The 19,925-nt window shown below is 41.9% G+C and overlaps 1 protein-coding gene across 4 annotated transcripts; it reads left to right on the top strand.

The window, feature by feature from the left end:
• Positions 1–1,589: 1,589 nt before the first annotated feature.
• Positions 1,590–15,138, top strand: tfap2a (transcription factor AP-2 alpha). 4 transcript variants are annotated; one of them, XM_082546686.1, is made up of 7 exons: positions 1,590–1,710; positions 6,209–6,628; positions 7,828–7,879; positions 9,545–9,770; positions 10,563–10,681; positions 12,355–12,496; positions 13,834–15,138. In XM_082546686.1, the coding sequence occupies exons 1-7, from the start codon at positions 1,678–1,680 to the stop codon at positions 14,120–14,122; spliced, it is 1,281 nt and encodes a 426-aa protein (XP_082402812.1). In that variant the 5' UTR covers positions 1,590–1,677; the 3' UTR covers positions 14,123–15,138. The 4 variants fall into 4 exon arrangements, with proteins under 4 accessions (XP_082402812.1, XP_082402811.1, XP_082402810.1 ...); XM_082546685.1 differs by lacking the exon at positions 1,590–1,710 and adding an exon at positions 3,361–3,570; XM_082546684.1 differs by lacking the exon at positions 1,590–1,710 and adding an exon at positions 4,136–4,803.
• Positions 15,139–19,925: the final 4,787 nt, after the last annotated feature.

The following is a 19,925-nucleotide window of genomic DNA, read 5'->3' on the forward strand; positions in this document are numbered from 1 at the left end:
TGATAATAATAAAATGTACAAGATGCCTGAGGCGCAGTCGTGGCTATCGCCTTTTAAACACAGCTGGCGGTTGGGGAACATTGCCGGAGGCCCGGTGCTGTGTGCTGCTGGTTGAAACTAAGCCCTAGACTGGCTAGATATTCAAAAGGGACCCCGCTGCAGAACAAGAGTAACCTACTCTCAGACAGCTCTGCTTTAAAACTTCACTCCTCCCTTGCGCAGAGCCCCAAACAATATTTCTGATTCCCCCTCCCCACCTTCCTCTCCTTTGTCCAGGCCTGGTAAGGTCTATATAGCTGCAGGTATTGTGTGTGCAGTTAAAATGTGTTCGCCTTTGAAGTCAAACATGAAGGCTCGTTTAAAATATTAACGCCACAAAAATCTATAGTCTCCGTGTGGAATTTTGCAATTTAGAAAAATACAAAAAACAAAAAACAAAAATGGGGTTAAAGCAAAATTAATTGTATTTTTCTTCCCCCGTTAAAAGTTTGTCCACCAGCACCAGTGTTACACTTAACGCTTATAACACGCTGTCTTTATGTGTGTGATATGATATAGTGAAAGGTAGATCAATGACGCTATCTGCCAGCGAAGTGCCCCCGCGACTACGTCCATAGCAGCCAGTTTGCCTACGTGTGTGTGTATGTGTGTGTGATGCGTATTACTTCAAAGAGGAGAAAGGGGTTTTGGACAAAAGATTTGGCCATTGTCACCCACGTCAGCGCACGTGTTGCTCTGCTTTCTGTGTGCGTGTGTGCGCGTTTCTCATGTGTGCGTGTGTACCACGGGGAGGGGGAGGGGGGGGGGGGGGGTTGCTCATTCGCTCTTGGCCCGAGGGGTCTACATAAGTATGTATTAGAAATAAACAGTGGATAAATAAATAATGACTCTCACAATAGTATGGTAGCTTTCTGTGTAATGATGTTGGCAGTTAACCTTCAAGTTTTTTAACTTGACACAGTTTCATTTGCACTGACAATTCATGTTTTCTACCAAGCAAGACAAATCAGAGAAGAAAAGGAACGAAAAGGTTAACAGATATGTCCTTTTTAGTTTTATGCCAGGTGAAGACAAATATAACCTTTATAATTATATATATATATATATTTACATTCGCTTTGTCCCAAGCAGTTTCCCATATTTTCTCATATGGAACCTTTATTACTATTATTATTTTAAAAAGCACATCTTAGTTAATCACACTGTTTGCACGCACAATAAACCAAATTATTATTTGATGAAAAATCATATAAAATCCTCTTTTTGTTGTCAAAACATGAAATGGTCTTGATCTTTAAAAATATATTATTACAGATGTATGTATTTGTTGGGGTGTGTTGTGTCTGCATCAATCACGTTAAATAGCCTAAATAATATCCATACTTTCAGCTCGTCACTTGTGAACGCTGTTGTTTTAAAAACTAATTAACTGTGACAGCTCAGACCTATTCGACACACAGACACAGACAAGCTGTTTCTTTTTTCTTCCCAGGTGCTCGCCACTCTCCGGTCCACACCCGGAGCAGTGCGCATGCGTCGCCAGGTGGCTCCACATATGGCCAGGTGAAGCGATTCCGGCCCAGGTAAAGGTTTACTTTTGCGAACGAAGGCTTAATGAAATAGACGCGCCGTCGGATCGGACCAAAACAAACCGCCAAAGGAAGCAGAGGATAAAGAATGTCAATTATGGGCAAAATGATGGAATGGCAGGTATGTATTGTTTACCTTAAGAAAAAGAAAACGGCTGCAAAAAGGGTGGGAAAATACATAAAAACAGTCAAAGTATCGACTTGTTGGATGAGGCTGCACGGACGCTATGAAATCCTGTAGTAAAGAGAGGCAGCACAGTTCTGTAGAGGCTCCTGGATTTGATCACACTGGAGATATTTTGGAGTCTTTTGCGGGGAGCTATAGCCTGAAATGTGGAATTAACCATATTTTTTTGTTGTTGTTGTTTTTATTCTGAATGTCTGAAGGTATGGATCGTTTGTTTCAAGGACATCGTGCGCGTTTCAGACACACTGTGAAATCCACATTTGTTTCATCATAAGTTAGACATGTATGGAAACAGACTTGAGGTGCTTTGTTAGAGGTGGAGCGATTAGAAAACACAGCCCGTGCTCGATGTAGTTAGGCTTTCAAGTAGAAAAAACAAAAACAAAGAATAACAATGATAAACTTTTCATGTGCTTTGCAGCTGTTCCAATTTTGCATGGCGTGAGCATGTCACAGTGGACTTTCTGTACAGTCTCATTTTTAAAAAACGATCTGGGCTTGACTCAAAAGTATGGCCTCGACTTGTGGATGCGTTGGGGATTTAAGAGAAGACCTGAGATGTTTGGTGGAAGAGAAACACTCCAGTTTCAGGCGAGCAGGCCAGGTCTCTTTTACACGGATGCATTGCTGTCGTTGACAGCCGCTCCACGTTCATTAATAACAACTGTTTGTTACAAAAAAAAAAGAAGAAGTGGGGGGTGGGGTGGAGGGGTCTCCGTCCCACCAAAAATACCAAACAGGCTTTTAAAAGGGGGACAACGCCTTAAAGCGCCGTGGACCTGTCTGCTGACCCACGACCTGGTGAGGTGAAGGCTCAACCGGCGACAGGACAGAGCCAGGCTCCCCCAGCCGCTCATTCAAATGAAACAAGGCCACGTTGTTGTGTTAATTATTGACACCAACCCCACCTCCCTCCCCCTTCCTCAACTCCCTCACAAGCCCTGCCAACCTTACAGGTAGCCAGTGGACCTGTAGAGCGGCTTTGAATAACTCACCCTTTTTAACATCACACTGAAAGAATGGCCTCTCGAGGTCTCAATAGGATTAAAATAACACTTTGGGAGTTTTTTTTTTTTTTTTGGTTTTGTTTTTTTTGCAGACAAAAAAAAAATCAGGGTTGGCCCCACGGTGTGTGTGATGGGCTGTTTTTTACATCAAATTTAAAGTTATCAAGAGGTGGATAGAAGGGAGTTCAGTTTAGACAAAAAAAGTCACAGAAAAATATATTTGACAATTTGTTAAAAATACACAATTTCTGAAGGATTCTTTAGGATGTGCACTTTTCCATCCTCCCAAATATGAAATCAAAATGATTGTAGAAAGTGTCCCAGGTGCAAGCAGGTCCCCATGCATGACCGTACCCTCCCTTCCTCTCAATAAAAAAAAAAAAAAACACACACACACACACACACACACACATACCTCATTGAACAGTAGAAATAATAACCGTGTGTAGCATCTTGTTGCTTTTTTAGTCTTCACCTGTAATGCTGTCCATTGGTGTTGTGTGAGCAGATGGGGGGAATCAAACGGCTGTTGATATGCTAATGAGGCCCGGTGCCAGTGTTATTACAGAGCTGATCCAGCCCTTCACTTCCACCATTAGAGGGAGACCTCAGAGCGCAAGACAGACAACCAACCCACAGCTTCAATAAAAGTAGTTTTTCTGAGCGGGGAGCACAATTCACTGAGTGAAAACAAGGCTAAGGCGATACCTATACTCAATATCCACCTCAACAACCCATGAAAATGCTCTGGAAATTAACTGATAACATTAAATATGAAGACTGCGAGGTAAGAGGCTCGTTTTTAATTTACTAAATTTGTTGTTGTTATATTATTATTATTTTTAAACATTCAGTAATTATTTTATGGCTGCTTTTTAAAATTGTTTTGATCCAGCTGTGAGATTCTTTTGACAGCTGTTAGAGAACATATTTAACTGCAAGATGAATAGACTGCATCTTATGGCTTTTGTTAAGTAATGTAATAATAATAATAATAATAATAATAATAATAATAATAATAATAATAATAATAATAATAATAGAAAGCTGCTTTTAATATCGTCTGGCTGCATAAAAATCACAACATTTTCCAATTTAAAACTTACATTAAAAATAAAATAAATATGACAAAAAAATTATATTGCACGTGAAAACATTAAAGCATTAATATACACTTACCATGCATTAAATTAAAAAAATAGTATTTTAAAGCAGTGTGAGTGCTGGCACTGCCTGGTTCATTTTGCGCTTCAGTTACAAGCTCTTGGACTCTTCAGGTTTTTCTATCACTGCAGAAGCCGTTAAATTCTGCGTGTGCGTGTATGTGTGAAGTGCATACACTGAGTGATTGTTGTTGTTGTGGACACAGACGAAGTTTGGCAGTAATACCGGTGGCTTGTTTAAGGAGTGGAGAAGCCAGTCGGACGTGTTTTCGCCCGCGTCCTGTGAGGATAGAGAAGGACGGGAGCAAGAAAGCAAAAAAGCAGAAAGAAAGAAAGTGGCACCTCCGCGGTCGTGTTAAATGGATTCTTTTAATTTACAGACAAACGGTTCGTTTCCTCCGCTGGTATCGAGGCAAAAACAAGAAATACATAAACAGATAAATAACATTTGCAGTCGCGGTCCAGCCGAGGCCCCAGTAAGTGCTGTTTCGTAATTTTAAAGTGCATGATTAGGCAGGAAGGGGAGTGGAGCTATTTCAAGCCGCGCGCAAAAGTTACAGAGCGCAGGATCCAGCGGCCCTGTCTCACACTGTGGGAATTTTATTTTGCTCCATCTTTCCGGGTCAACGTTAAAGTTAAAGTCGGCGTGACTCTGCGTTTTTTGGAGTCGAGGACGGATCGGTGGATTAATTCGACGGAGACGGGAGAGGCAGAGAGAGAGAGAGAGAGAGTGAGAGAGAACCATGGAGGACAGCTCGCTGTCGGAGTCTGAGGTGGAAAACAAAGGGACAAGCGGTAGAAATGAGCCGGCTGGAATGCCCATAGCGTCGTCTGCTGGATTTTCACCCAGTTCAGAGGTGCACATTGTTTCCTTCCCTGGCTTCTTCATTCCTGTCTGTGGTCCACCTCCCTTCCCATTCCTGTCTTTCTTTCACTTTTGCGCTTTGGCCTGGGACTCTTTTAAAATGCCCCCCTCCTCCTCCTCCCTCTCTCTCTGATTCGTCAGACGAGGTGAATGTCCCTCTTTTTGTGTGTGCCTCTCTCCGCACACTCTCTCACTCCCTCTTTCTCTCTCACTCCCCCTCTCTCTCTCTCCCCATCTCTGATTAGATATACTGATTCCTCCTTTCAATGGACGTCATTTAAGCGCAAACTCCTGCCTTGAGTTGCGTCCTCCGCTTCACGCCAGATTTCCGTCTATTCTTTCCTTGTTATTAAGTATTCCTGTGGTATTAATTGTAATGAATGCGTTCTGGTAGGAGTCCGAGAGGGAGACGAAGAAGCGGCTCTTTTTTGGGGCTAATATGAGCTCGAGCGAAGGGACGGTAGCACTGTGATAGAAGCCCGGAGAACAGGGGGGAAAAGAGGGTTTACCAAGAGAAACTTTTCAACCTCGATCGGCCAGCACCGCCGAATATCTGCATTGTTAGAAGCAAATGAAGGGCAGCTGGGATCTAACCGTTTATTTCTGATGGATTATCGTCCTGCTACCGAGGCACATATCTGATCGCCGGGGCCATCGTGATCTTTGCAGGAGAGAAGAGTTTTTTCGGGGGCCTTGTTCTTTTTTTTCTTTTTTCTTTTTTGGGTTTTGCTGGTTAATTCCTTTTGCTCTTCCCCCCGCCCCCCAAAGACTCCGTGTTTTTGTGAACTGATTACTATAATAATCATTTTTTATTATTATTGAGTCGCACCATAAATCCTTACAGATGTTAGTGCACAGTTTTTCCCCGATGGTAAGTTGCTGGAGTCTCCCACTATCAGATACTTTCTTTCTTTGCTTGTTTGCCTACGAGATTTTCTTCTTCTTTTTTTTTATACTTTAATTTTTTTTTCCAAAGCGTGCATGCTTGAAAAATCAGCTGAGCGTCCTGCAAATAACAATTTAAAAAAATGTCAGGACTTTCCTATTTAATGCCGTTTCATTTTCTGGATTTTTTAAAAATTATTATTTATTTTGCTCATGTGCTGTCAGGTTATTTTCAATTCCGAAAACTTTGCGGATGTGTTGTGGGTGTTGTTGTTTTTTTGTTGTTTAAAAAATCCCTTTCCCTCAATTAACTGGAATAATTCAACACAGATTCCACACTTGAGCTAATCGTGTCATCCACTCAGGGGCATATTTGATAATGCCCGCAGAGCATTCACGTGTAAAAATATAGACGGACGTTTCGCTAATTTATGACCGCGTCCTTTCTTTTTATTTTTATTTTGAACGTATTCAGGCTAAAACGCTCTTTTCCTTCTTTCCTTACCTGCCAGGATCGTCACGACGGCACCAGCAATGGGACAGCCAGGCTACCTCAGCTGGGCAGCGTGGGCCAGAGTCCCTACACGAGCGCCCCTCCGCTCTCCCACACACCGAACTCGGACTTCCAGCCTCCGTACTTTCCCCCACCCTACCAGCCCATCTACCCGCAGTCTCAGGACCCTTACTCGCACGTCAACGACCCATACTCCCTCAACTCCCTGCACGCCCAACCGCAGCCACAGCACCCGGGCTGGCCGGGCCAGAGGCAGGGTCAGGAGAGCGGCCTGCTGCATCAGCACCGCAGCCTGCCCCACCAGTTGTGCCGGGAGTATCGCAGGGAAGTGCTCCTGCCATCCGGCCACGGCATCGATACGGGATTGTCGGACTCTATCCCTATCCATGGAATACACCAATCTTTAGAAGACGTGCAGGTGAGGCAGCGTTTACCTGGCTTTCTCTTTCTGTGGAATTACTCCATTTAAGAAATGAAAATAGAAAGAAAAAAAATGAAAGAAAGAAAAGGAATAATGCTGTCATTAAGAGTTCGAGCACCACGGGTGCCAACCCGCTATTATCTGTAAGAGTGAGGGTGTGTGTGTATTTTTTATTTAAATAAATAATGAAATTTGTTCTGTCACCCCGCCTTTAAGAAATCAGGTACTAGTCATAGCAGTGCTGTGACTGTATCATGTTTATCGTATTAATATTCGCTGATACAAACACGACTGACACGCAGTAAATTAGGTTCGGGGAGCTCATTATAGCTCTTAAAATATACAAAACAAATAAATGCGTGGATTTTTTTTCAGTATCGTCAAGGTGTTTTAAGACAAAGCAGCACTGATTTGCAATTTATTTCTGTCATGAAATATATTTTAAAAACCATTCATAATGCTGCTCGTCGACACATGGCTTTTGTTCGACATCTGAAAGTAAAAAGGCATGAAATACATGAAAATAATAGATATCTCTATTTTCACGATTCATTTTCTTTCGTGTCGTTTGCTTTTTATTTAATTTCTCTGTTTAAAACAAAATAAAAAAAAAACGAAGCCGACGCTTATTTGAGAACAATGACATGAGAGTGTACTGCATGCACATTAAGGAGAATTTTACTTTGCTGCACGGAGCTCAGACAGACGTTTTACTGAAGGTCTGTGATGGACGAGCTTTTACATTTGTCAATAAACTCCATTTATAATAAGAACATTACACAAAAAAATCAGAAACAAACACCAATAATTCGCTAATTAGTTCATAGGCCTTTAATAGGCAGCGCCGCCGTAATTACTATCCAATCTAGATTAGAAGTTTCCTTGTGAGTACAGCCAATCTGAAGGCGAAATTAGGTCAGGATTATGGGGCGACACAGCTTCGTTATTTAAGTCTGCGTTTTTCATCTAATCAGTGTAACCGGTCGAAAACACCATGGACAATAATAACAGGTATGGGGCCTCGGGAGCCTCCATGTTGGGTGATTCTGGCTGCTAATTGTGTCAGGCTTTGTTCCTGCACCGCATCCTGAGGTGCGTTTACGTACGCAGGACCGAGGCTGACATTATTAGGTTTTTCCTTCTCTTTCCTGCCTTTGTGCTTAAACGTATACTTTTTTTTTGCATTTGTGTCATAGCCTGTTGAGGATCAAGGAATTCACATCCCCGACCAGACTGTAATTAAAAAAGGTAAGCAATTTCCTCCGAGATACAGTACCATGCATGTTTCTTCAAGCTGCACACCACTAAGCAACACACACACACTCGCATACACGCACAAACGCCATTCACTATTCTGCTCGAGAGAGCTCGATGCAATGCGGTAATGCCTGACTGATCCTAATACGCAGTAGCCTATTTTTCATTACATGGTTTCCAAGTGCGTCAAACTGGCTGCACCTTTTTTTTTTCCTCGCTGATGGAATTTACTGTCAGCGTTTCAGCGCAGCGGGGAGATGAGTAGAGCTGGTGGGCTTTGTAGGCCCGCGTGCTATTGATGGTCAAAGATACAGGCCTCATAGACGATCCTGGCACTTCAGGAAGCCAATAGCTGCAATCACGTAGCGTGGTCAAATCTAAAATGGGAGTTGGTACCGCTGGATGGAGCACAGGCCTGCTGTGTGTAGGATGATAGTCTGTCATTCAGTGAATCAAAACTAGGCTTGGGAAAAAAATAAAATCACTTGGCTGGATGTTTAATATGGTGAAATGCAATTGTTTAAATATATATTTAGGCTACTTTGGTGAAGGTTGTTGGATTGTGCTGCTGCTGCTTCAGTCCGTCGTGTTTATTTGCTGTTAAAATTCAGTGAATTGTATTACTTGACACAACACGAGGAAGTCCCATTCTTTTCGTGGCCATGTTTAAAAAGGTTTTGTCAGGTCAAATTAGAACTCGCTGGATAAGATATGGAGTGATTTTGCTTCCCCATTTCTTCCCTTCCTTTTTTCGTTTTTTACTTCTTTCTTTCTTTCTTTCTTTCTTTTTTTAAAATCTTTTTAACCATTCTTTCTTTTTTAGTCTGTCTATCTGCACATCAACATGATAATTGGCTTCTTATATTAGTAATCTCAAGAGTTCGTTTAACTCCTATTGTCTCTATTAGGCTCCCTTGAGCCATTAATGTCACAAGTGATCTATCCAAAGGCGCACAGTCCCCTTTGTCTCCGGTTACTGCACACCAAAACGGTGTAAAGCCCAGCACTGCTGAGCCCCCCCTCCACATACACACACACACCCCTACCCCACTATCCCCCCCACCCATGGTGAAATCACACACGGGGTACGGTGTTTTGCTGGATACCCAGGATATGTCAAAATAGGTAGACTTTACAGAATCTCTCGGTTGGTATGGTTGCTTTGTGCGGAGATGCTGTGTAGGGCGCACACATCCTTTTATTTCTCATTGTCTGCTGCATAGTTGTCTACATAATGTCATTGAGTGGTGTTTTTTTAAGTGATAATAATAATAAAAATAATAAAAAAACAAAAGAGCACAGACGAGCGGAAGTATTCTGGCTTTCAGGCAGGTATATTTGAACGGAAATCAGGTCTCATAGTGCTGATTTTACTGATTCTGCAATATATTATTATTATTATTATTATTATTATTATTATTATTATTATTATTATCATTTGCCAGTCTTACCGAACATGTACACATGTTGTGCTAAACTCCAATTCCGGGGCCTAACCTCCACCCCCCTTCTCATTTAGTTAAGGCTCTGCATTGCATGAAATTCACTGAGCACGGTCTCTCTCTCTCTTTCTCTCTCACCCCGCAATCCCTCCCTCCTTCCTTCTCTCCATCCCGCCATCCCCCTCTCTCTCCCTCTCTTCCTCCCTGGCTATAGGTCCAGTGTCTTTATCCAAGAACAACAACGTCTCCGCAATCCCAGTAAATAAGGACGGTCTTTTCGGAGGGGTGGTTAACCCCAACGAGGTGTTCTGCTCAGTTCCGGGTCGCCTGTCCCTTCTCAGCTCCACATCAAAGTACAAGGTCACGGTGGCAGAGGTGCAGAGACGCCTCTCGCCGCCCGAGTGCCTCAACGCCTCTCTGCTGGGCGGGGTGCTGAGGAGGTGAGTTTGACTGGGAGGCTGAAAAAAAAATCTCCTCTCTCTACTCCCTCTTTACCTGTGGGTTTGTGCGCGTGCGTATGAAACTCGCTCTACTCCAATCATTTCTTTCAGCGAGCGTGCATCTCTCCCTTTCGCTCTTGCTTTCCCATTCTCTCTCTCTCTCTCTCCTCTGTACCAAGAATAATTAAAATCGACCAACCATGACACCTAGCTCCTGCATTTAAAGCAGGGGGGTCTGTTAAATTCCATATCAACTTCCCAAGCGTACTGGGTATCTCTCTCTCTTTCTCTCTCTCCCAAATTAATGTAGGCCTAGTCTGTTTCAAGCTCCGCTCTATAGGCCCACTGAAGGCATTACACATGAAAACATTGGTCTCCAGTGAACTGTCTACAGAAGTGCTGCAGACACACAGCCAGTAATAGCGCTGCCTATTAAGTAGGACTTTATTTATTCAGTTTGTACAGTATTTGCTGGTAGAAAAAAAGGCGGAGGGGGCTCCTTTAGTATTATTTATTGTTTGTAGCTATCAGATATGTGGAGGAGGGGGAAGTTCACGTTCGACTTTAAATCACAACCACTGTTAAATTAGCCAAAACATATATACAGTCAATCATTAATAGTTATGCATTAATCATTACCTTTATATATATATATATATATATATATATATATATATATATATATATATATTCAAAGAAAATATTCTTGCTCATATATTAGCCTCCCTTATACAAATTCCTTCACATGAGCAACACTACAATGAGTTTTTCTGCTTTGTGTTACTGTCACAGGGCCAAGTCTAAGAACGGAGGAAGAAGCTTAAGGGAGAAGCTGGATAAAATCGGTTTGAATCTACCTGCGGGCAGACGCAAGGCAGCCAACGTAACTTTGTTGACGTCACTAGTCGAAGGTAAGTCGGATACCGTAAATTACGTTCCCACTCTTGTTGCTCCCGCGATACCAGGTGCTTGCAAACTAGGTTTTTTCTCTCCTTTCTCTCTTTCTTTCTTTCTTTCTCTGTGTTGGAAATCAGCATATGCGCTCATCCGTGTAATGTGGACCGACTTTGCCTCGCAAGTAATAAAGCATGAAGGATGTGTGTGTGTATGTCTGCGAGTGTGTGTGAGAAGAGAAACACACACGCACACACACACACACACACACATATATATGTATATATAGTGAGAATGGTGCTGGTAATTCTAGTGGCTTTGCAGCGTTGGCCTTCTCTTTCAGGAGCACACTTGCAGGTCCACGGCTGGCCTAGTTTATACACTGGATTAATTTGTGTTGAAGTCCAGTTAATTATTGAGTGCTGCTTGTTTATTGGGCACCGCTGAGCTGTTTCACCTCATGGATGAGAAGTCGATTGATTTATTAACCCTGCATTGTTTCAAACGTTAATATAGTCTGGATATAACAGTACAGAGCTGATTTTTAATGGTGACTTAATTCTTTCGTTAATAGCTTGCCATGCTTTGGCTTTCGGTGGGATTTTTATTGCATGCAAATGGCGTGGCGCTGACCTATTGGGAGCTATATGTTTTGGGCCTATTACAAAATAAATTAGTCAATTATTGTGCGCAGAAAAGATGCCTTTTGCGCGACTGGATAAATCCATTCTGCTAGCAGAGTTGAACCTTATTATTCAGTGCAGTGGTATTTGGTGTGCTGCTGGTTTCCAAAGGTGAAAGCCTGCGATGCTTCATTGGTCCCCGTTAATCATTATTGCAGAGGAGCACCGAATGCAATATTCATTGTGTTTCGTAGAAATTTGGTGCTGTATTGTAATGAGCCTGGAGAAATGTTTGATTGTGGGTAATAAGAGGGTGGTGGCACGTGGGGGGTTGGGGTGGTGGATGACAGAGAAGGGTGGGGGGGACTGAGACAGCCGGTTATTTATTGAAGGGACAGTGGGTTTTCTGTGCTGTCATTGTTTACGATCCGCTCCATTTTATGGAAAATAGCTTACCGGACTTGAGCTTTGATGCTAATTGGCGCATGCGTTCTTCCGGAGCAGAGGCTTATGGGCAGGAAGCCCCGCAGTAAAAACTCAACTGCTTCAGGAAATTAAAACCAAAGACTTGGAAAAAAAATCCACCAACAAGAGAGGCGAGCTTGGGACGGAATTAAAGCAGAAAGTCTCATAAGTGAAGTTTGCAAAGGCAAAGTGAGATTTAGGTGTAGCCTTTTAAAATTGCTGTGATGTGCTGGACTTTCAATAATGCGCAGGCATTGGTAATCAATGACATGGTGTCGAGCATGACTATACTTCACCTCCACTTAAAGGTTCTCCTCCATCTCTTAAGTGTTCCCACGGTGTGACGGAAAGACGGGGTGCACTGACTGCTCGCAGGGCCAGCTTCATTATCATTATGAATATTATTATTATTATTATTATTATGTCGTCATCAGCATCATCATCATCACTGACGCTGTTGGGAACGCACAGGTGCCTTAACCCTGCCGTCTGAACGCACAGACTGGACGCTGTGTTCGGGCAGAGAGTGTGAACTTGTCTATGCTTGATGTAACCATGCTTTATGGGCAAACATATTCAACCTCATTTCTTTTCGTTCTCAGGCGAAGCGGTGCATCTTGCCAGGGATTTCGGTTATGTATGCGAGACCGAGTTTCCAGCCAAGGCAGTAGCTGAATATGTAAACCGTCAGCATTCCGACCCAAACGAACAAGTCCAAAGAAAAAACATGCTGTTGGCCACGAAGTAAGTGCTATTATCACATTTCACCATGTCACACCAAATGCATGCCGCTCTGTGCCAGCACAGAATTTGATCAAAGTGCTGCTTTTTTACGCAGTTTTCACAGGCTGAATAATTTATTTTGCATTATTTTATTTTCTATTTTTTAATTAGAGTACGCTACGTCAGACACGTGACCATGATAAAAAAATAAAATAAATAAACAACGCGTTTGCCTCATACATATCGGGCTAGTGTTACCGAGTAACAATTAATTAATAATTAATTAATTAATAAACTTCTCACGCTTCTCACCTGTTTTAATTATAGACTTAATTCACTTCCTTGTTTTCCTTTATTATTATTATTTAAGCAGGTGCCTCTATATGATATCATAAATTATAATTACAAGGCTTGCTAAATATACCGCTGTTCAATATGGGCCTTTCGCCTCATCCACTCGCGCAGCAGCATTTTGTTTACTGTGAGATTTCAGTGACACTGACACATAGCTGGTTTTCATCCAGCACACTGTTGGTGTTTATGCATTAACTAAAACATGGGAAGTCCTTACAGGGCAAAGAAAAGCAGAGGCAGCATTTAATATTGATGATAGGCTGCTATAATCAAACAGCTGTTAGCCATAACTGCTTATTATAGGCTTTTTTTTTAATGTTAATATACAAGTGGCATGATATGGTGTGTGTATCTGTGTTAATCCACCCTTAATGCTGGTGCCCCCCTAAAAGGAATATATGTATTTAATACTTTAATGTCATATATTGCTAAATCGTTGGTTTTAAATGATGAAAATAAAAGGATGAAAGCAGGAATTTCTTTTTTTTTTTCATTTCTTCTTTCTTTGTCTTTCCTGTTTGATAATCAGCGACTAAAGTTCAGAGTTGACGCTGCAAAAAAAGAAAAAAGAAAAAAAGAAGAAGTTCATTATATTGTGTAGTTGGCTCGTGTATTATGATTTTTAAAAATGATTATTTATATTTTAAAGTAAAATATTGCAGCTAAGAGATTAACTGTCACCTGTTTGTAGCTCCAGGACATTTTCTTTCTCCAAATGTTATTTTTGGAAACGAAGCGAAGGAAACACGGGCTCACACAACAAATTTTTCCACGCAGATATGAGAATGTGATGAAATAAGTTTCTCTTTTAAGCTCCAGCCGGATACTTTTGACTCGCTTTAAGCAAGTTTAGGATTTACAACCCAGCACTCCCGCGGGGGCATTTCGTTTTGCACTGTGTCCATTTGAATTTAGCCTCTTTTTCTTGTATTATTGAAACATTAAATTTGCATGCAGGGATTTTCTGTCTCGGTCATTAACACCTCCTGTCTCTCTGATTTTAGGCAAGTCTGCAAAGAGTTCACAGACCTGCTGTCCCAGGACCGCTCGCCGTTGGGAAACTCGCGGCCACAGCCCATTCTTGAACCGGGAATTCAAAGCTGTTTGACCCACTTCAGTCTAATTTCGCACGGTTTCGGAACCCCTGCACTGTGCGCGGCCATCACGGCCCTGCAGAACTATTTGACCGAGGCTATCAAAGCCATGGACAAAATGTACCTCAACAACAACCCCAACAGTCACTCAGATAACGGCACTAAAGGCGGAGACAAAGACGAGAAGCACAGAAAGTGATCTTTTTTCTCTCTCTCTCTCCATCCCATCTTCACCGAGGGCCAAACCGGCCCCCCCACGCAGGGGCCCTTCTTCTGCACCGACCCCACACCCTTCCGCCCCGGCGCCCCTCTGCCCCCAACCATCCAATATAAATATTATAAATACCTTATAAATATTATTGATAAAGTTAAACGTGCCACTTCCTGATCTTGCGCGGTTTTACATGTTTTTTGTTTTTGTTTTGTTTTGTTTTTACATCCCACTTTGGATTCAGGAGCAGGGGGAGGGAAAAAAAAAGAAAAGTCGCAAGAATCTTCTTCCATCACCTGAACCATATGAAATGTTATTTAAAAAATAAAAAAAGAAAGAAAAGAGGAGAAAAAAGCTGCAGAGGAACAGCTCCAGGGCGAGGAAAAGCTGTATTGCCTCACCCAGAGGACTTTTTATGTACTCCCCTTATTTTTTATGAGCTGCAACGGATGGACTGAAATCCAGCGACCCCTCTATATCTCAATTTTACGATTGTGACAAAGAAAAAAAGAAGAAGAAGCTAAAAGAGGACGAATTCTTATCAGTATTGTGAATAGTAAACTTGAAAAACAACGAGAAATCCCACAGATCTCCATGCCATGACTTCAGTTGTAGACTCTGTCTCTCTCTCTCTCACTCTCTCTCTCTCTCTGTCCAAGCGACCAACTTGAACTTTTTTGAATTTCAACACGATTCACGGTTATATAAGGGAATCAGTGTTCATGTATGTATATATTTATTTATGTGTAATTTAATGGGAATTGTAAATATGGTGCGTCTGTTGAAACTTCTTTTTTTTTATTTATCTGGTGCCTCCTGTTTTAGTGGGTTTGAATATTCGGTTAGTTCTTCATGTGATTTTATGGTTCTTAGAAAAACAGAAGTTTGGGGTAATTTTTCATTTCTCTGGGATATTTCAACTCAGCCCTCTTGTAGCATGTTGAGGCGACATTGAAGCAAGTGAACAAATTTAATAGAAATAAACTTCCAATTTTCTCTCTATATATCATCCTTATTCAGTTTTTTTCTTTAAATTTTATTTCAGACAGAGCATAAGTGAGCCCCCACCCCCCACCCCCACCCCACCCCCCACCCCCACCCCACCCCCCGAGGAGAAATGTTCTTGTGTGTGTGTGTGTGCGTGTGTGTTTCTATTTTTCGTTTTTATACGAGCTTTTATGTGTTGTGCCAATCAGAAATACGTTCCCACCTCTTGTTCTCTCCTTGAAGCAGCATAAAAGCAATAAATGGAATATTGTCTTTTTTTCAATGTTCGAAGACATTCAAAAATTTTTTTTTGGGGACCACCTGATATCTTGTTATGTCCGATAATGTCCGAAAATTGGAGGCGGTTTTAGCTGTATTGTATAGACCTGTGCTGGCAATAGTTCCTATGCCTGTCAATGTATTATAGTCCTTTGTTGCCCAGAAAAAAATAAATATTTGATACGCTTCATCTCGATTTTATTAATATCTTTTAATTTTTTATTCACTGCTTGATATACCCGGGTGTTTTTTTTTCTTCTTCACGATTTTTTTGTCTTGGTATTTTCCCCCCTATTCTGAACGGCTACAGTAATTGAGTTTAAGTCTCCCCTGACGATTGCTCCTTGCAATAAGCAGCTGAACTCACTGTTTCCCTCAAGTATAATAAAAAAAATTCTTACTTTAAACTCCCTAGTTCAGAGCACAGGATCTTATGCAGGCCAAATGGCTCACAACAATGGATATATTCGCGTTTGAAGTGTGCAGCGCCACCCCTCCAGCTAAAACCCTCTGAGATGTATATAGGCCTGGTGTGCAATGTTTTGTTGTTATAGGCTATATTCGGCTCTTCTTCGTTGATTCTGTGCCGGATCTTTATTCAAAGACACGCATCAAATATTTGTTATGTTGTTTCGCCTCTCAGTGTAATCAATGAACAATCAGAGAGCCCAGTGTGGTGGATTTGTATTTATTTTTTTTCACATGTGTCTATTCCGTGGCATAACCGTAACACTTTTTTCACTTTTTAACAACGAGTGTCCAGCTCTAAACTATAATTTCGCCTGATTTTGTGACTGTGGTTCTGAAAATGTGGCCATTTTTAAATTTGTATTTATTTATTTATGTATTTATTTTCGTACTTTGTGATGGCAAATCTGGCGCTAGGCTCCCCCCCCCCCCCTTTTCTTTCTTTTTTTTGTGTTGTTGTTGCATGAGCTGCGCAGAGCGGCCCATTGCATAACATTTAAGCTGCGTTTGATTGTGTGCTGATGGCCTGGCACCTATAGTTCCGAATCAATCTCGTCTGCGGCGTGAATCAGTCTGGTGATATATGCATTCTCGTATTGTTTCTTGCTTTTCCCCATTTCACTGTCTGGTAACCATGCAGTTTAAAATATTGTAACACTGGGAGATATGGCACCCCACACCCCACCGTTCTCCCGCCCACCCCACCCTTCCCCTCCTTCCCCTCTTTCTCTTCTCCCCGGTCTCCTCGGCAGTCGTATTTATTATCTGCATGATTTTCGGGCCTCAGTTTAATTCTGAGGCAGTTGTTTTGCAGGAGGGTGAATGAAACCTAACTGTACATGTCCTTGGCATAATTGCGATGCACAGTGCTGGAGCAGGTGAAGCGAGGCATTGTCTGTCAGGCCCTGTTTTTGTTGGCTCAGTCCTCAGATTGTGTGTGGGATCCTGTCCTCAGGCACAATAGCTCACTCATAAAGGAGAGAGACTACCCGGCTGCTCCTGCTATGGTGGATGTGAGGTGGTGGTGGTGAGGGGGGGGGACTAGCATAAATAGTCACTTTAAGGGGAAAACAATCGTATTAAAACGGCATTCATTGGCATTAGCGAAAAGGAAGCCCCTCGCGTGTGTCATTAATGCTAATGTTATTTAATAAATTTATCGGGGCCGGGCTGAATGAAAACAGGTTTTTGACGGTGAGACAAACGCATTAGAAATAGTCATATCGGTGACAATGGTGGAAATTTGTGCTCGTTATTAGCAGGAGATGAGGAGGATCGAAAGGCCCGTAATTAGAGCGTGTTTTAAATAGAATCGGGGTGTTAAAGAAACTCGAAATCCCATTGTTTGCCTTTGTTTACACCGATACCGGGCCTGCAATTTGCATGGATACCTTAAAAATACAAAATTGGAATTTTACCCTAATTTGATCTTAAACAGGTAGAACTAGTTTCTCAAATGCCTCACAGCAAAAGTCATTTACAACACACACACACAAAATAAAGGGGGGGGGGGGGGGGGGGGGGTGAAATTTGAAGAGCCAGTCAGCAGCTGAATTTGGATAATTCAATCCCTAACTGCTGGTTGTCTCAACTAAACCAATTACAGCTGATTCCCGTATAGTAATTAATAAGTGTGAGGCCTGTTGTTATCAAATATATTCTGGGAGAATATGTGAAAAAAAAATATATTCCAGGGGTTACACTGATAAATTTGTGCGCCCCTGAGCGTGATGGCGTTCAGGGGCGAGAAACAACAACAACAAAAAATCATACAGTATGTGTCTATGTGGCTCAGTGCAGGGCTGGTATTTATAGTTTGCAGCAGAGATGTAATGAAGGACAAACACAGACAGAGCCAGTCAAACCGCCTCTGTGTGTGTGCGCGCGCACTTTAGCCACTCAAATCTAAGTTTAAAGGCAAAGCAGCAAAATTTAAGCAAATGACACTTATACGGTGGTTTCATTTAGAGGAGAAATTAATGCTTGTGCGCTGATACTCCAAACATTTTTTTTTTTCCACGCTAGTCGCCTTCGATTGATCGCCGTCTTTCGGTGTTATAACTTTTCATCTCCAACCAGCTGCACATCACTGCTGCGCTCATCACTCCTGTATAAATGTGTCCCATCCACTCTGCACGCTGGGAGCATTCTTTATTATTATTATTATTGTTATTATTTTGTGGTCAGAAAGTATTTAGTTGATACTGCTGAGATCATTGCTGGATGAAGGGACTGTCTAGATGGCCTAATTACCCCGTAGCGGCATCACTACAGCAGTCTGCACTGTAACGCTTGGAGGCAATGCTTTGGAGCTTGCTTGCCTGCATGGGAAGATATAGGGCAACAGTCTATGAGGCCCAGATTTTCTCTCTGCACTGACAGAAATATTATATAGGTATGACTGGAATTTGATTCAAGTCCAGCTGTGTTCCTGACATTTAAACAGGGGGATCTGAGTATTGATGGAGTTGGAATACATAGTTTAATGTTTTTATTAATTCATTAATTTATTATTTCGCACTACTATATATATATATATATATATATATATATATATATATATATATATATATATATATATATATATATATATATATAACACGGGTCCTCCTCACCCAAATTTCTTTTAGTACCCACACAATGCGGGAAAGTTTTTGTTGATTGATGGAGCAGAGGTGTTTTGATAAAGGCTTTTGATGGACTAAACATGTTGATGTTTTAGAAGTAGTAAGAGAGGGCAAAGTCTCAAATAATAGCAAACAGATGGTCATTTTATCCACTGGAGTCTGCTATGTAGAACGACTTGTATCTTATTTTTACTATCGGCGCATTTCAAACTGCCGACTTAATAATAAGTAGAGCGGACAAGGCGCAAAAGGTTCCCCTAAAAGACATTTGATACGGCTATTGGCGCAATTGAATTATGTGATTTTCGAAGTTTGCAATGAAGCGCAAAATGGCTAATTGTCGTCAACTCTGACATCAGCCGTCATTTGCAGCTTATCCCCCCCACCGCCTGGCTCTGACCCCCTTTGGGCCCCCTTGCCCATTCAGCAAGCCAGGGCTCAGAAGCAAAGAAAGGTCAATGACTTCACCAAATCGCCCTTGATTACTTGAGACATTAGGTAATCGATTAGAAAACATTAAGTGACTTTGAATAAACAGAGGCACTCCTGATAGGCATTAGAGCTCAATAGATCCACCTCAATATGGCTCATTCACAAAAATGAAAATGAGAGGTGTGTGAACATAAACAGCGCCCACAGTTTTTTTCTGGAATATATATATATATAGTCTTCTTCTATCAAAACATTGAGATGAAACCGAGCTTGTATATCTCCAAATATATGGAAGATGAGCGGATTAAAATTGTATTAATATTTCCCCATTCGGTTAACGCAGTTTATTTTCTAGTTTTAGTCATTCTCCTTCTCTCCCTCTGCCTCTCTCCGTGTCTCTCCCTGAATCCTCTGCAGTCAGCCGGGGGGGAGTGTCGCCCCGGGCCAAACATATGCTTCTTTCCATTGCACTAATCCAAATGCAGCGTGGAGGAATAATTGCTCGAGTGGCCGTGGCTTCGCAGGGGCTTTGTCCCTCACTGGCTCCCGTCAGCCAGGCACACGCCATTTCAATCAACTCTCTCTCGCCCTCTCTCTCTTTCCCGCTCCCTTTCTCTCTCTCTCTCTCTCTCTCTCTCTCTTTCTCTCTGCATCAACCTCCAGATCTTTTATCAAACCAGACCCTCACGCTTCTCAAGCACAGAGCCACATCCTTTAAAACGCCTTGTTGCCTTGCCTTCATGTTGTTGTTGCTGTCAGGTCATCATATTTGGAGCATCGTCTTCATTAATATTGACAGTGCACCCTGTTGGCAGGCTTTATTGGCAAAAACGGTCGCATGACTACAAATGACGTTTTGGTGAATTCTGTCAGCATCTCACATGATTTTAGTCATTTATTATAATTATTATTATTTTTTACAGTTTCTAAGCAACAAGCATTATCCAGTCAACTAGAGGAAATCATCTCGGCCTTTCAACCAGAAAGTTGACAAGGCT

The sequence above is a fragment of the Aulonocara stuartgranti genome (genome assembly GCF_965226115.1).
Source record: "Aulonocara stuartgranti genome assembly, chromosome: 9".
Classification (NCBI taxonomy): Eukaryota; Metazoa; Chordata; class Actinopteri; order Cichliformes; family Cichlidae; genus Aulonocara; species Aulonocara stuartgranti.

Bases quoted from the DNA above. Each gene is read 5' to 3' on its own strand.
- tfap2a (XM_082546684.1), top strand. From the start codon at position 4,690: ATGGAGGACAGCTCGCTGTCGGAGTCTGAGGTGGAAAACAAAGGGACA. The intron at 6,629-7,827 runs GTGAGGCAGCGT...TTTGTGTCATAG, and splicing joins AATCTTTAGAAGACGTGCAG to CCTGTTGAGGATCAAGGAAT. The intron at 9,771-10,562 runs GTGAGTTTGACT...TTACTGTCACAG, and splicing joins CTGGGCGGGGTGCTGAGGAG to GGCCAAGTCTAAGAACGGAG.